Source organism: Drosophila montana, unplaced genomic scaffold (assembly GCF_035044405.1).
Source record: "Drosophila montana isolate Dmon_TW-CO22-7 unplaced genomic scaffold, ASM3504440v1 contig_2178_1, whole genome shotgun sequence".
In the NCBI taxonomy this organism is placed as follows: Eukaryota; Metazoa; Arthropoda; class Insecta; order Diptera; family Drosophilidae; genus Drosophila; species Drosophila montana.
In genome coordinates this window covers 701,006-718,110 of record NW_026997075.1, presented here as the reverse complement: position 1 = coordinate 718,110, position 17,105 = coordinate 701,006, and the positions used below count along the sequence as shown (strand labels likewise).

At 38.4% G+C, this 17,105-nt stretch overlaps 1 protein-coding gene and 1 long non-coding RNA gene across 2 annotated transcripts in view; both read left to right on the top strand.

The window, feature by feature from the left end:
- The first annotated feature begins 1,768 nt into the window (after positions 1–1,768).
- LOC135427313 (uncharacterized) lies at positions 1,769–3,264 on the top strand. Its single transcript, XR_010436032.1, has 2 exons — positions 1,769–2,362; positions 2,501–3,264. It is a non-coding gene; the product is annotated as an uncharacterized LOC135427313 (long non-coding RNA).
- Positions 3,265–3,568: 304 nt separating this feature from the next.
- Positions 3,569–17,105, top strand: part of scalloped (TEA domain transcription factor 1 homolog scalloped) — a 65,525-nt gene continuing 51,988 nt past the window's right edge. Inside the window, exon 1 of the mRNA XM_064680738.1 lies at positions 3,569–3,853. Within this exon, the coding sequence (XP_064536808.1) occupies positions 3,820–3,853 (34 nt within the window). The 5' untranslated portion in view covers positions 3,569–3,819. The remainder of the gene's footprint in view (positions 3,854–17,105) is intronic.

Here is a 17,105-nt window from a genome sequence, read left to right as displayed (position 1 = left end):
AATGTTGCATAATACCTGCATTACGTATATGCGTATGTATGTACTTATTAAATCTCTTTATTAGTTATCCAGTTATGACCCATTTTACTTTATTTTATATATGTATGTATCTATGTAAAAGTGTATGTATTCTTGCACGTATGTATGTATATACGTATGTAGGTGTGTGTAAGTATATATGTATGATAGTGAGTGTGAGCATGTTCTGTTGCGTCAAAAGCAGTCAAAGTTTAGTTCATTTTATGTATGTAGGTATGCGTGTGTGTGTGTGTATGTATGTATGACGCAGTGTTTCAATGGCTAACCAAGTCCATTTAAAATGTTTCAATAACTCCAACCGTTACGCTGCAATTATAACAAAAAAACATTTTAAATAAGTGCTCTACTCCTCGATTCTCATAAATTCAAGTAAGGGCTGCAGGTTTTCTTGGTGTGTTTTAGTGTATATTTTTTTTTTAACAGGTCGTGTTAACATGTATGTGTATGTAAGTATGTATGTATGTAAGTATGTATGTATGTAAGTATGTATGTATGTAAGTATGTATGTATGTAAGTATGTATGTATGTAAGTATGCATGTATGTATGTAAGTATGTATGTATGTAAGTATGTATGTATGTAAGTATGTATGTATGTTGGTGTATGTATGCAGGTGTATATATTTTTTCCTGTTTTATTTTTCAAAGTTGTATCTGGAAATAATATACTTTATGTATTTATGTGTGTTTACATGTATGTGTGTATATATGAGTGTATGTATGAGGGTATGGACTATGTATTGCCCTACTACGCGATTCTCAAGAATTAAAGTAAGGCTTGCAGATTTTCGAGCTTTGATTATACGTTTTTTATATTGTGTGGATATCTTATAATTTAACTCCTGGTTCTTTCTTTCTCTTGCTTTATTCCTCTCTTTCCAATACTCTAATCCGTACTGTACTTTTTTTTTCTATAGTTATGCGTATAATTTTCTGCTTTATTAATTTAAATTGTATTTTAGTATGATTTTTATTACACTTGAAGTGTATGGTTATAAATACATAAATGTACATACATACATACATACATGCATGCATATTCATGTATTCTTTCATTGTATCACAAGTTTGTGTTACGCATAAACCTGCTCATAAACTAGCACATACATACATACATAGAAATATAGTTATGGATAACCGTGCCACAGCAAGTGCTCTGCTCTTTCTCTTATACAGTCGCCTCAAAGCAAAGCGCTCAACCTCAGGCAGGCCAGCAACAACATGTCTTTGAGCGAAACTCATTTCGGCAGCTAACCAGAACAAGAACAACAAAGGCAACAACAACATTGAACAGAAACAGCGGAAGCTGATTCATGCGCTGTGCGCACTCCACTCGCTCGCTCCCATGCGGTAGAGACAGCGGCAACATTCTCTCACTCGCCATGTCTCGCTCTATCGTACTGTGTCTCTCTCTTACTCGCTCACACACTCGTAATTTGCTCTCGGCCGCGTGTACTCCATTCAGCTGGTGGCGACCAACTCGGTGAGTAAATTTGCTGTATGTGTATATAGGCATGTACGTGCGGTTGTGTGAGTGTGTCGCGCGCGTATCCAACAAACTGTTGGGGCTCGGTCTTCGGGCATGGTTCGTATGCTGCTCTGTGTGCGAGCGTCTGTATGTGTTTGCTTCTTCTAGTGTGCTTGTGTGGGTAGGTTGGCAGTTTTACTGCACGGCTCGCTCGCGCACAATGAGCGCTTTTGCTGTTTTAATTTTTGCCTGAAATACATTTTGAGCTAATTTCGTATTGGTAGTTTTGTTTATACCGTCGGTTGTGTTGGCGTCACATTTTGTATGCGAAAGCAAGCGCAGCACGTAGTTAACAAATTTAAATCAAATAGCCAAATTGCTTAGACAATATCTATAGAAAATTTCTTTTAACTTATTTACATGCATATGTATGTACAATATATATGTATCTATGTGTCTCGGTGTGTGTCTGTGTCTACATTAAAAGCACATTTCGTCTTTGACTCTCCGGCCCGGAGCATTGGGCGGCGTGTGTAAGAAAAGCGTTCAAGAAAAAATGCCGAAATAGTATCCAATCAGAAACCGCATCCCAATTAGAATCATCTGTTAAGCTACATGAAAACTTACACATTTGCCAGCGCGTGCCGCCTACTGGCGTAGGGCAAAGCAAAAGTGTACAAAAACAAAATTACACAAAAAGTTTAGCAAAAGAAATTAAATTGAATTCGCAACAGCAGCGGCGGCGGCGTCGGCGACGGCAGCAGAAGCGCGAAAAACTAAATTATCATTGCATATATGCATACATATACATATATAGTTGTGCATAGATATGTATATAAAATAACTGTGTGCTGCGTGTAAGTGTGTGTGCGTGCGTGTATTTTTGGTGCTAATACATACACACATAAATATATGCGACTAGCATTGTTGTTCCTTGGCACACACACACGACAACTAATTTTTTGTGCATTTTTTTCCGGTGCATCCTGTGACAGTCGTTTTTTGTGGTATGAAGCTGCAACGCCAGCGCAACTGTTGCACCCAACTAAATCGGCGACAATACGCCCAACAAGAATAACAAAAACAACAACAACAACGAGCAAGCAAAAGCAGCGGCAGCAGCATCAGCAGCAGTCGCAGCGAGTGACGTCCAGAGATTGCGCGCCTTTTTTGTTGTAACGCGCGTCTCTGCATAATAAATGAAAGGAAAACAACAATAATAGCTAAACACATGTTGATGTTGTTCAAATTTCAATTTGGTTAAAGCAAAGCAAAAGGCGCGCCCCGATAAGATACAGTTAAACGGAAGAGCAACAAGAACAACAACAACACCAGCGGCGACAGCAGCAGCAGCAGCAGCAGCAGCAGCGGCAGCAGCAGCAGCAGCAGCGGCAGCAGCGGCTACACCTGCAAACGCGAGAAGAAGAAAGAAATGCTTACAGCAAAATAAGAAGAAGCATAACTAGAATAGTGCTGCGGCGGCGACAGTCGCCAAAGAATATGCGACTGTCACACACATATGTGTGTGTGTGTGTGTGTGCTCGCGATTGTTACATACCAACACCTGCAGCGTGTAAATGAAAGCAAAACAAAAGCGAAAACAACAACAGCCCACAACCAAAAACTCACAATGTTATACATGCTTGTAAAGTGGCATTAAATTGCAACAATAACAAAATTCGACAACAGCAGCAACCAACAACAACACATGGCAACAGCGCCCATCAAGTGTCAATAAAACAACAACAACAACAACAAAAGCAACAGCAACCAAAACCAACAGAAAAACACAAAAAATCTACACAAGCAGCAGAAGGTTGCTCGAGCGCTGCGGAGCTTCGAACTCGAACTCGAAATTCGAATTTCAGTTTGTCTTACACCGCCGCCGGCGGCAATCTTCAAATTTTTGTGTCAACGCTGCACTTTTCGAACCCGGCCCTCAACACCAAGAACAAAAAACGCCCCACCCAGCCCCCCGCACCCGCGTGCCAACGCGGCTAACGGCATTTTCATATTTTAATTTATTTATTTGTGTGTGAGTGTGGTTCATATTTTTTTTTGGCATTTTTTTTCTATAATTGTCGTCAAGTGAATGGCGCAAAAGCGAAAAGCAGTGCGAATGCAGTTGTGAATCAATCAAATCCATCAACAACAATCGCCGCATCAATTCAGCAACTCCAACGGCAGCTTCATGTCTATGTCAACACAAGAACAACAACCACAACAACAACAACAACAACAGCAGCAGCAGCAGCAACAATAGACATTCACTACGGCAACAAGCAACAACCACAACAACATCAACAACAACAACATGGATTGTGATTATTCAAAATTTCTGTACAAAAGTAAGTAAAATTCTTAAATACACTGCAAATAATTTTGATTTAGATTTAACTATGAACTATGTATGTTTGTGGGGATGTTCACTGTACCGCGAGCTAAAAGATATATTGGAAGACTTTCTTTCTTGTTTCATAAGCAGCCTCAAAATCTTAAGTCAAACAATTTCTTCAATCCCGATTTGGTCTTATTTTGAAACAGTTTTATTTTGTTGTCAAAAACTCCCGTCTCTAAATGCAAATTGTACGGCAGTTAAATTGAATTCCGTGTGCATATTTAATCGCAATCAAAGAACAGAAACGAATTCTCGCAGTTCTTCTGCAGTTGGAGAGTTCTTCGAGCAGAAGCTAGTTCAAAAATCGAAAGCCCAAAAATGTTGCTAATCAGAAACCCGTCGGATGATTCATATACGGCGGCATATCGCATTACATCAGCGGCAGCTATCGCTTAATCTGATGCGTGGCTATTGTTATCAGCACAAAAAAAAAAAAAACAAAAAAAAGAAATGAAAAAAAAAGAGAAAATAAATAATGATAATCTCTTTGATATGGTATGGTACATACATAAGTGTATGCGAAAGCACGATCAGACTTTAGTTGCAACTTTAATTCAGACACACTCGAGCCAAGGGCAAAGAATTTATTCTGAATTAAGTTTAACAATTGGTTAAACTTGCTGTCAAAATAATTGTTTGACGTTGCCACACTTTTCGGGATTTATGTATATATATACTCTGTATGGGCTATTAGTTACGATCAACTTAATCTTTTTTGCTATTCTCTTTTCTGTTTCATTCGTAAACGTTTTGACTTGCTTGGCATGGCCCGTTAACGAATTTCGTATGTTAAAAACCTTTCGTCGCTTTACCGAATAGTAGGTATTTGAAGGGCCTTCAAATTTAATTATTTTGCAATTCTTTTTTGTGGCACATTCGTTAACGTTTTAACATGCTCGGCTTGGCCTGTTCATGTATTTCATGCAGTCGTGCTTCTCTTCAAAACAAATTCGTGTTAACGGCTTGCAGGGTTAATGTTTTGGCAATTCCTTGTGTCATATTCTTAAACGTTTTGCTGCGTGGTTAGTCGATACTGGTTGCAATTAGGTTGTTAATACTCTTAGCAGTATGGGCACTTCATTGCTAGGTAATAAAGTTAGAAAGAGGCTGAAAAAAAGTTCTATCCAATCAATCTATCAATCTTTAAAGGGAAATAGGATGCTTATTAGCAAAGCTGCCACAAACTTGTATAAAATTTCCCAAGTATTTTCTTGTAGCTTTTAGAATAATATGTTATCAAAGCTAGCAGCCAACTTGTGTGCCCGAGTTATCTATCTTCCAAAGTTAAATAAAACTTAGAAATGTTAATTCCAAACATTGGAACCGAGAGTCTGGAATTTTCTCTTTGTAAATCAGATCGCCTTCTTGCACCAGATAAGTGCATCTTTTATAAGAGGCTTAGCTGCACTTATGTTATCTGGCCCGATTTGATTAGATTTGTGCTGTTTAACTGTGCGACTCGAAGTCTGCTTTGGACATTTATAATAAGCTTGTAACCGTTCGAGTTCTTCTTTTTAAGTCTATGACAAGCATATCATATAATATGCTTCACATTTCACAGCAGTTTTCAGTTTATGGAATTGTAATGAAGCGTAATTAAATACTTATGCATTTGCCAACATGCGCCCATTTCATATTTCCAGCTGTTCAATGTTGAGTGTTTTATATAATGTACACGTTTTTTTTTATTACTTCTGATTTATGGCAATTAATGACCCAAAGCTTGATCATTTTAATTTGCAATTTATTTAGTTGTTTGCAAGTAATAATCGGTAAAATATTTTTTATTACGTTTAAAATCACGTATTCGAGTGAAAAATGAATAAAATTTTCAAGTCGAAAGAAAAAAGCAAAAAAATGTCCATTCAAAAATTTTTCACATTCACGTTAGAAATATTCTAATATTCCATCTTATTGTTCATCTACAGAACCCAAAATAAGACAGAGTAAAAAACTCAGCTTCTTAGCTCTAACGGATTGAGCTATGCGCTGATCATCAATCAGTCAGTCAGTCAGTCAATCAGGAATAAACTAAAGCAATCAAAACATGAATAGGAATTAGTTAATGAATAGTTCTTGCTGACGAGAAGAGTTTTCGTGAAGTGTACTTCAAGATCGAAAAGCTTTTTTTCGACATAGAACAAATTTATTTTTGAAGCTTATGCAATGGGTAATGCGATATCAGTGATTAGTAAAGCCCATGAATGAAAATTATATATGGCGGATATATGATATTTTGATGGAGTTTTTTTTGGGCCCATTGTTTAAAACAGATTTTCATTTGCAGCCACGTTGAATGCGAGAGTTTGAGCAATTTTATGCGTCACACACAGATCGCTAGATCCGATGGAGAAGGGTTGAGAGTGAGAAAGTGAGATAGAGAGAGAGAGCACGGGGGGCTCGGCTATTTGCAAGCTCAACTCATTTATATATTTGTATAGGAAATTGAATCGCAGAGCTACTTTATCAGTAGTAAGTATTATTCATGCGTCTCTGCTGTTCTGTTCGGATAATTAGTTTTGCACTTGCAAAAAGTCGCCGCTGGCAACGCGACGCCGAGAGTCAGACGAGTCGGTTGGGGTTTCAGTTTGGGCTGGGGCTGGGACTGGGGCTGGGGCTGGGGCCTAGGCCTGAGGGTTGAGGTTGTTGAGTGGAAACTGAAACAGAAACAGAAACAGTTGGCGCCACGCGCCGTTAATCGATTTGTGATATTTTATGATGTTGCTTTTTGCTGCCAAGGGAAATGTGGAAAATGGGCAAATGATTGTGAATGTGTATTTGTTTACATTCGCCGCGGTTGGCTGAGACGTTGGCGTCATCGAATTGCCAGGCTAATCAGAAGTTGAAGATGGGGCAGAAGAGGCGTTAAGTCCAATCAGAATGTCAACTGCCTTATTGCCAATCAGTCAGTCAATCAATCAGTCAGTCAGTCAGTCCGTCCGTCCGTCCGTCCGTCCGTCCGTCCGTCCGTCAGTCTGTCGCGCTGTGTGGCAGCTTTGCATTTTACTTTTCTTTTGCACATTACTTGAGTCGCACTCAAAGACAGACAGACAAAAAAGCTAATTGAATTTGTTTTACAAATTGCTTTTATATTATGTAAGATCTATGCTAGACAGAGACTATATACATACAAAGAGAGAGGGGGGAGGGTAGCTCTGCTCAGTAATATTGGGTTATAGGGCCAAGTCCAATGAAATGCTTTGGCACTTAAGACCCAAGCGTATGTGCTTAGTTCTTATTTCTTAGTTAATTCTGCTGCAATAATTTGCATGACTGCCTCTTGCTGCAGCTACTTGCGGGGTTTCCCAAAAACATATACATCACAGAAATTTATACACATATTCCCTGCCAGTTTCTAACGAAAATAATTATACAAAATTATCTGCTTTTATTATTTCTAACCACGTCATTTTGCTTTTGACCGAAAGGGCTTCGTTGAGACCTAGAGCTTTAATATAGATTTAAAGAAACCCTTTCTTTCACTTATATTCCACTTATATTCACATATATTATTTTCTTTGAAAAGCAATCAAAAGCCTTTTAACTTTACTTTTTAATAGAGCTTTGAAAAACAGTTAAGACCCGTTATATTGCAACTTAAACATCAGCGCAGACTATCTTGTTTTCTCAATTTCCACCCTAACAAGTGGATTGGCCACAATCCGCTTGAAACGTATTCATGCATAGATTTTCAATCTTCTCCCAACTGTCAAGACTTGACCAGCCAATCAGTAGGCAGTTTTATAAGTTATGGGCGGACATACAGCTTGTATTTAGATTTTAACAAACCTTGTTTTCACTCATATTCCGCAAGTTGCTGTGATTTCTTTGAAAAACAACGAAACACATTTTCACTGATCTCTTTAAACACGGTTTTGAAAAATAACCAAAACCCTATGATAATGAAACTTAAACTTTGTCGCAGACAATGTTGTTTACCCAATTTCCACCCGAAAAAGTGGATTTGCGAAAATCCACTTTAACCAAATTCATGCATAGATTTTCCACCAATTCTCAGCTCTTAAGATTCGATCCGTCAGCCAAAAGGTAGCTTTATACTTAGCTGTAATTCGTTTGAAGTGCTTTGAATTGCACATTGTATGCTTTTTAGATATAGTCGAGCTCCATTGACAGTTTGCAATAACCTGATCGGATCGTAAATTGATCGTAACGCTGTTTCATTATAAGCAGTCCAATCATCGAACCACAAACGTCAACGTCAACGTCTCGCCGTTTTAGCGAGGTTCTCGTATAACCTTTTTATTATCATAGCATTCATGCATCATGTACGAGTACGACAACGAAAATGAGTCCGAGTACTTGTAATCTTACTATCTTGGGCTCTGTTGCTGTTTATATTTGCCACTGAAAGTGCTTTAATGAAGGTCGATTGCGAGGAACTTTATCGGCCACCAAAGCTCATTGACTTGCCCAGAATTTATTGGTTGACAAAGTGCATTTTAAATAAACGTGATAATTAGAACACATATTAAGTGCCTAAGCTTCTGCTCTTTGATATTTATATATATATATATATATATATATATATTTATGTATCGGACGACTTTGAAAGGGTAGAAACTTAAAGCAGGCATCGCAGATTTTCTAACAAAAAATCCTTTATCATTACCAACTATCGCATTCCTGATTTCTATGCAGTTCCATTTCTTACCTGTTCCTCCTTTAAAATAAGGAGTTTCTCACTCATCCCGTTTCCTTTAAATTTAAGATATTACTTCTGTTCTTTCGATTGTGCCAAAAACAAGCTGCATATTTTAATAAATATGCAATATATCAAATATCGGTTATCGATCATCGATTAAATTTAAATATCTCAAATGAAAAACACAATTTTTCAAAAGTTTTCCGTTTCTCCATTTCGTATCCGATTTCTTGTAGGAAGCTTCCAGCCCGTCCGCTATGAAGTTCTATTCTTTTTATATTATATTATTATTATTATCATTATGTTTTATTTTTTAAGCCGATATATTATCAAGTAGTATCAACAGTAGCATCGACATAATCATGTTTTTTCCATTTTATCGATAACTTCTTTCACTTACCCAAAATCGATTAATATTCACAGCTTCTAAAATCGAAGATTATAAAAGCTGGATGCTTCGCATTTTTTATTGTGATTTTTTCTCAAGTATTATTTTTGACGATTTCCTACTACTCGTACATCTTTTTGTGAGTACAGAACACCTTGGTTTTTGGCAAATGCAAATATCTTATAGCTGAAAACTTATTCAAGAATATGGAAAACAGATATAGAGATGCCGAAAGTGCTGAGCTTACGGGCATCCATCTTCGTTCTTGACTCTTTGGAGGATATTATAATGTTGTCACGAAATATGTACTGCCCATGAAGTTCATATAGTGGGCATTACGTGTGTCAAAATCGGATCGGATCATCACCATTCTCCCAAGATATCTGCGAAACAGTTGCAAATCGGACTAGTTCTATATTATATATCGCATATAGGAACAATCTGCGTCTTGCCAAGAATAGCCTTTCGTTCTTATTTATTAATTTATCTGTGCTTGGTTCTCTTAAGGTTTCAAGTGGAAAGGTCTGCTGCATTGCGTGTATATATATAATAAGTAATATATATATACGTTAACCATATCCATATCTGTTGAACATTATGCCGTGTTTGGAACATTTCTTTCGTCAGAATTGGGTGTGCGAACAATACGCACCGAGCTGTTGACTAAGGGCAGTATCCGAAGCCTTAACGCATCATTGGATTGAACATATGTGAATCCGGCGCCGCCCCCAAAAGAGGGCCACACGATGCACTTGCTGCAACTGCAACTGCAACTGCAACTCTAGTTTCCCATGAGGCGAGCAGGTTTCAGCAGCATGTGGGCGCCGCCTTGAGAGCCCAACAGACATAATTATATATATATGTATATGTATATATGTTTGTCTTTGCAGTTGAATTACAATGAAATCGATCTGTCTAACTAGAGGTTAAGCTCAACACTCGGCCTGCTAACTCACAGGCAGACATCAGCATCAGAATCCAAATCGAAGAGACGACGAGAATCTGCCGATCAGCGAAAAAATTACTTTATATATACATATATATAAATCTTTGCCACATTTCTTTGATATTTGATACGGGATACCAGCGATGTAGCGTCCTGCTTGCTGCTGCTGCCACAAAACTGTGCGTGTGTGTGTGTGTGTGTGTGTGTGTGCCCCCCTCCCTTCCCCTCCTCTTCTCCTTTGTTGTCAGCTGTTCTGTCATTTCAGTTGAATTGCCGGCCGGTCGCACGTAGTATCTGTAGCTGTATCTGTCCCCTCCAGGCGCTGCCGTTTGGTAGCGTCTTGAAAGTATTTAATACACACACACAGCACACACACAGCACACACACACGCACACACACACACACACGCACACACATAGCACACTCACTCTTATGCACACTCGTGCATACTTTGTTTTGTCGTTTTCAACATTTTTCAACGTTCAGGAATTCAAAAAATTCTTTACTTTAAAGTAAAAATAAATTCCATGCAACATCCGCCATGTTGGCTTTGGCTATTTTTGCCGCCTGCGGCAGCGGCAACCAATGTTATAATGGCCCAGAGCCAAAGCCAAAGCCCCCCCTTCCCCCTTCCCCACTCTCCACTCCCCAGTACGTCCCTTTGCCAAAGCTGTGCGTCGCCCTTTGACTGTCTTCGCAGCGGCCAGTTTGAAAACTCTGGAACTTGAAAACGTGTAGCGGCTCCTCCGCCCGGTTCCACAACGAACCACGAACCGCTCTTCCACTTGGTATTTGTTTTTATTTAATGCTTTGCCGCCGCTTTTTCTCCTTCTTTTTTTTTTGTCTTGTTTTTGATTTTCGTTTCGATTTGCTCCACGCTTTGTTTTTATAACTGAAATCCAAGTGTGCTTTGGAGGGGCGCATTTCGGTTGCACCCCTCCAATCGCTGTCGCTGTCGCCGCCTAGAAATTGTGATTGTTATCATTTGACAGTATCCAGCATCCGGATGGACTTGCCGACTTGTCAGCATTTCTTCGCTTAACATCAGTTGTATTGCAGTCTGCGTATTCTTGTCGCCGAACAAATAAACTCTTTTTACCCAAAAGTCATCGAAATACTCTCCAAATATTTGGTTTTATATATTTCTCACGTCTATCCTGCTGTTGTTAGCTTGCAATTTCACCTATATTTCACTTATGATATCACTTTGAGCCGTCGAAATACTCTACAAGTACTTCGTTTTATATATTTCTCACATCTCTCTTGCTTTTCAAAGCCTGCAGTTTCACTTATAGTTCACTTTTAAAATCACTTCCAGTCTTCGTATTCTTTTCGCCGAACAAAGAAACCCTTTTTATCCAAATATTCTTTACAAATATTTCGTTTTATATATACAAAATGCTATTAATTTTAAACAATTTTTATTATCCTTGCCTTTATTTTGCGTTAAAATTTAATTCTTGATAAAAAGCATACATATATGGACTATTTTTTCGTACACTAAAAGAAAGATATCAAATGTGTTCATATATAACTTACAGTGTACAAATGATTTCTTTAATCTTGAAGTACTTAATTATTCAAAAAAGTCTTCAAAGTCTTGCATCAAGTATTCAAGAAAATATTGTATGGTTGCGGTTCTTGCGACTAAAGGTTCGGTTCATGATAAATAGTAATAAATGTAATTTCCTTTTACAGAAAATTGAATTTTCAGCCTGAACTAAAACGTATTTTAATCTTACGAGCACGTCTTAGCAAAGCCAAAAATATGTTAAGATTTCTTTGTGTGTAATATCTATGTTATTTGCGAGCATTTTATCTCAAGTAAGCCCTTGTTTTTGGCAGTGTAAGCGTCCAGTGTTGTAAAGCAAATTGTTAAAGCGGATTTGAAGACAGTCTAACTGGGTTTCTCTAATAAGTGTCTCCAAAGTTCCAAGAAGTGCTCGCAAAGTGCATTTTCATTGTGCTTAGAAGTTGGCGCTTTTGCCTTTGCTTATTATTACTTTTATTTTTATCATTATTTTATTTTTATTTCTACCTTTGCCGCCGCTGTTGTTCTTGTTCCCGGTTCTTGTTTTTATCTGCTTGTTACGAAATCAATTTTCCACAAATTAATGAGAGTCGCATTTTTGCCGTGGTACTCTTTTCTTTTGCCTCCAACCAAGTATAAAAACCGTCGACGGGCAAGCGTGGAACGCTCGAGCTTGAGGTTGAGGTTGAGTTTGAGTTTGAGGCAGATGCAACAAGAGAAGCTGTGGCAACTTTTTAAAAAAGGATTCTTCCCAGCAAAGTTGCTGCCGCCGCCGCCGCCGCCGCTGCTGCTGTTGCCGCTGCTGCTGCTGCTGCGTTTCTGCACAAGATAAAAATATTTTTTAATGTTTTCTTGAGCACAGAAAATAATTTAAGGAATGTCACGTTGTAGCGGCTCTCCGGCTCTCAACTCTCGGGCCGCGCGCTGTGTGCTCGCTCCTTGTATGCATTGCGCATTTATTTTGGTTCGGTTCCATCCCGCTCCGTCGCCTTTTTGGTATGGTATAAAAGAATTTCTTATATAGCAACAACTGCTGCATAGCATACATACATCTGTCTGTGTCTGCCCCATTCTGCGCCTGCCCCTAACCCTGCCACTCCGTCTCCATCTCCGTCTCCGTCTCCGTCTCCTTGCTCTTAACACTCTATGCATATCCATGAGATTGCATTCGCAATCCAAGGAGCGGGACATGCCGGCAAACAATGATGGCAAGGGCAACGATAAACGTTCTGCCTTTTATTTTTTTCGTTTTTTTGATTTTAGTTTTTTGTTTTTGTTCATTTGAAAAAATTTTTTACTTAACCCCTTATCACTTGGCTGGCCGCAGCGCAAAGAACTAAAAGCCGCGCCGCCGACGCCGCCGCCGCCGTCGTCGTCGTCGTCGTCGCCATTTTCCACACGTTTGTCCGCCGTGACCGCCGCATCCGTCTTAAATTAAAAGCTTTTTTGTCCCCCCCAAAATGTGCTTTCGAGTGTGCCGCCGCAGCTTAATAAAGAGCATTAATGACAATGTCAATATTGTTCGGGCTGAACGCGGCCAAAGCGTGGGAGAGACGACGGCAGCGACGTCGCCAGCGGCAGTGGCAGCGACAGCGACGGCGGCAGCGGAAGTGGCAACAACTGGCGGCACAATTGGCCACCTGCCGATATTGGCAAACGACGATCTTTGCATTTGATTTGCCAAAATTTCGACGATTCGCCGTGCTCAAGTGCAGCAAAGTCAATGCAAGCCTTGCCGAAATACCCCGAAATACAAGAAAGAGTAATCAAATTTGTGGTGCCCGTAATTGTATGCAACCCAGCAAAGTTGAGTATATTATACTCTGATATGATAATATGATATACAATCAAGTCGATGGCAGCTATGATAAGTATAAGTAGTCCCATCTAAAACACCTTTGCTATGCAGGCTTTACTTTTTTCATTGCTTGACACTTGTAATTCTCAACATGTTTAAGCTTCGAAGGAGACAAAAGACATTTGCAATACTAAAGTAAGTTTCGGGTTTGATACCTTTAAAAACAAACCAATTTTAGATACACGAACTTAGATATAAGAACAGCCTAGACCATAGGCGGGATCTTAGATCTTTGATTTCGACTTACATGTAAGAACGGCAGGGCAAAAAGGCGAATGTATGCAAAGCTTCAAAGATTCGAGTTAGATAATAAGCCGAATCTATGCAAATTTACATAAAGTGAGTTTCAAAATGAGAGATTGCGATAGAATACTGAACAAAATTATTATATATACATATGTCACTACGAATGTATATACTCAACAAGATTAAATATACATACACTTCCAAAAATGTCTTCTTCAATGTGTTACCCATTTTGTAACAAAATGGGAATATCCTTATCTTAGATCGTGTATCTTTCAAATTAAGAGATTTGGTATGCTTAGCAATCTACGCCCTTCTATATATATATATTTATATCGCTTCGACTGTAGATACTGAACACGATGATATACACATACCTCCAAATAAGTCAATTTTGACAAAATAGGAATACCCTGCTCTACCCGTTCGTAGCAACAATTACAAATGGACATTCCACAGATTAGAGGTAAATCATCTTTTGGCGTAATCAAAAATTTCGCTCATATTGTGAATTCCCTTTCAAGGAGCTCTTCGGTTCCCGTCCCATTTCAATTTTTTTAAAGAGCTCTCAGCGAAAACCAACATTTTTAACTCTGCAAAGTAATCCAATAACTTCAAAAATTGCATTCTGTTGCAATTTTGATGAAATTGTTTTCGAGAACGTAACTTTTACCGAGTTTTTGTATATGCGCCCAAAAGTATGCAGTGTGAATGGGAATGCAAAGCTGCGAAATTGATATTGGAATAATCTAAGCAATCGGAGTCACTTTCAATTGGTATCTGCCGTGCCAATATGCTCTTCTCAGGAAACCACTTGGTAAACAACATTGTTTTGCAATATTTCAAGGTATGCCAGTCAATAGCACAATTCACTTAAGTCGAAAGCTCGGTATTTATAATTATGATAGTTTTGTGAAATCGGAACGTGCATTAAATCATTTCGGAATCATTTAATATTTACCGACTACACACGGCTAAAATTAATTATATCATTTTCAGCTGAATTTCGATTAAAAGCTAATGTTCATATTAACAAGACACTTAACTGATTATAGACAGACTGTCTGATAGACAGCTGTCTGTAAAAGATAAAGGTCGCTTCTTAATAAAGGCCAAAAATTATGATTATCTGAGAAAAATGAAAGAGTTAGAAATGTGCATTTTAAAAGAATAAATAAATCTTTAAACAAAAGAAAAACCTATTACAATTTGTTTTCTGCAGGTTTCTCTGGCTAAATACTTACACTGAAAAAAAAAACGATATATCAAAATTTCCCACAGCCATAACTCGGTAAATTCTCATCCGATTTTCACGAGGTTTTGCTTTTTGTTAATGGTTTGGCCCCTAAATCAATTTGGCATCTAAATCAGGCAACCTAATTCTTGGTCCAAATTCATGAGAAAATGGTACCCTGAAATATCCTATGTAGACATAAAATCTCATCCGAGTTTGACTTTTTGTTAATGGGTTGACCTCGACATAAATTTGGTACCTTAATCTGGCAATATTATTCTTGTTTTTTGGTTTTGTCCGGTTTGCTTCAAACTTATTTTCAAAGCTTTACATAAGAACTAAATATATACGTGTTTCAGAAATTCGGGAAATTTCGCCCTTAAGTGTGTTAAATTGGCTATCGTCCGATCGGTTTCAAACTCATTTTTAAAGAACTTTGAGAGGATATATTTTACGGCAAGGCCTGGGTATACCCGCTAGTTATATATTGATATATTGATATATCATTGGTACTACGAAGCTAATGTTATTTTTTGTTATGCGCCAAACTAATTCAAAATAGGCGAAAGGAGGCTAAAGGGGGTTAGATACAAATTGTTGAAAATGGGCATTTAATGGAATAATTAAATTAAGCTATTAACAACATAATTAATAAAATAACTAAATTATCACATGTGCAGCACATTAATTAGTTAATTAAATAATTGAATTAACATATTCGAAGAATATGTTATAGAAATTATTTAATGAATATTGCAAGCATATGACAATTGAATATTTTGTTTAATGAAATATTTTCTGCTATTTCGAAGTCTTTTTTTTTGTTTTGGCTTGCATGCGTTTAGTTCGTGATTGTTGCAAGTTCCAATATTGTTGTTGCTGTTGCTGTTGCCGATTTTGTGTGTGTTGCAAATGCGCACAATTTTCGCATTTTCGTTTTCATTTGATTTGTTGCACGTTTTTGTGTTCTTTGTTTGCGCCTCGCGTTTCGTCAACCAAATTCGCTGGCGTCGCGGCGCGTCGGGTCGCGTTGTTGTCGATGTCGATTTCGATTGCAAGCGCCCGATTACACACACACATACACACGCACACACACACACACACACACAGACACACATACGACTGTGGCAAAAGCTTGCGCTTGCAGCGTTGCGCTTGCGCCATTGCGCAATCCGTTGCAGCAACAGTTGCCGCTGTGGTTGTTGTTGTTTCTCTTTTTGTTTAATGCTGTTTATGCTTACAATCGTTTGTTGCATTTTCATTTTCCAATATGTTTTATGTCTTTATGAGCATTTCAAAATGTTTCGTTTTGCACTCATTTCGCTGTTGCAAGCAATGCAATTGCCACAGCAGCAGAGCCAGCAGCAGGGGCAGCAACAATTGCAACTGCAACTGCAACTGCAACAGCAACAGCACATGCATGCATATTTATTAGTCATAAGCGATGAGCAGCAGCTAACTCACCCACTCAAAGTCTACATGCCGCCACAATTGTAACCACACACACACACACACACACACAAAACCAGGCACACAAACATTTGTGTGTGTACATCAATTGGACATGTGTTTCTGCCGTCCCAAGACCAAAAGCTGCTCAGCTGCTTTTTGCAATCGCTGGCGTTTTTTCTTTTCTTTTCATTATTATTATTTTTATTTATTTTAATTTTTTTTTCCTTTTTTTTTTTTGCTTTTTGTCACTTTCGCAGCATTTTATTAACAATCAGCGTATTTTCATTTTATTTCGTTTTATATGTGTAGTTTTTTTATACGCTTGCAAAGTACTCTATAAATTTGTCATGAAACGTGCAACACGTTGAAGCAGGCAGCTCGGAATACATCGCTTTACTTGAGACTGCTTGTGCTGACTGACTGACTGACTGACTGACTGATTGACCGACTGACCTATTCACTAACTGACTGTCTGGTTATCTGATTGACTAACTGACTGACTGACTGACTGATTGACTGACTGACTGACTGACTAACTGATTGGACGATCGACCTATATACTCACTGACTGACTAACTAATTCATTGACTGATTGCCTGAACGACTGATTGAGCGACTGACTGACTGACTGATTGGCTGATCGACCTATATACTCACTGACTGACTAACTAATTGGCTGACTGAATGAATGATTGGCCGACTGACTGATTGACTGATCGATCTATTTACTGACTGACTTACTAATTGACTGACTGACTAACTAGTTTATTGACTGGATTTCTGAATGACTGGTTGACCGACTGACTGACTGACTGACTAATTGAATAACTGATTGACTGACGGGCGTACTGATTGATTGAATGGCTGGTTGACTAATTGATGCT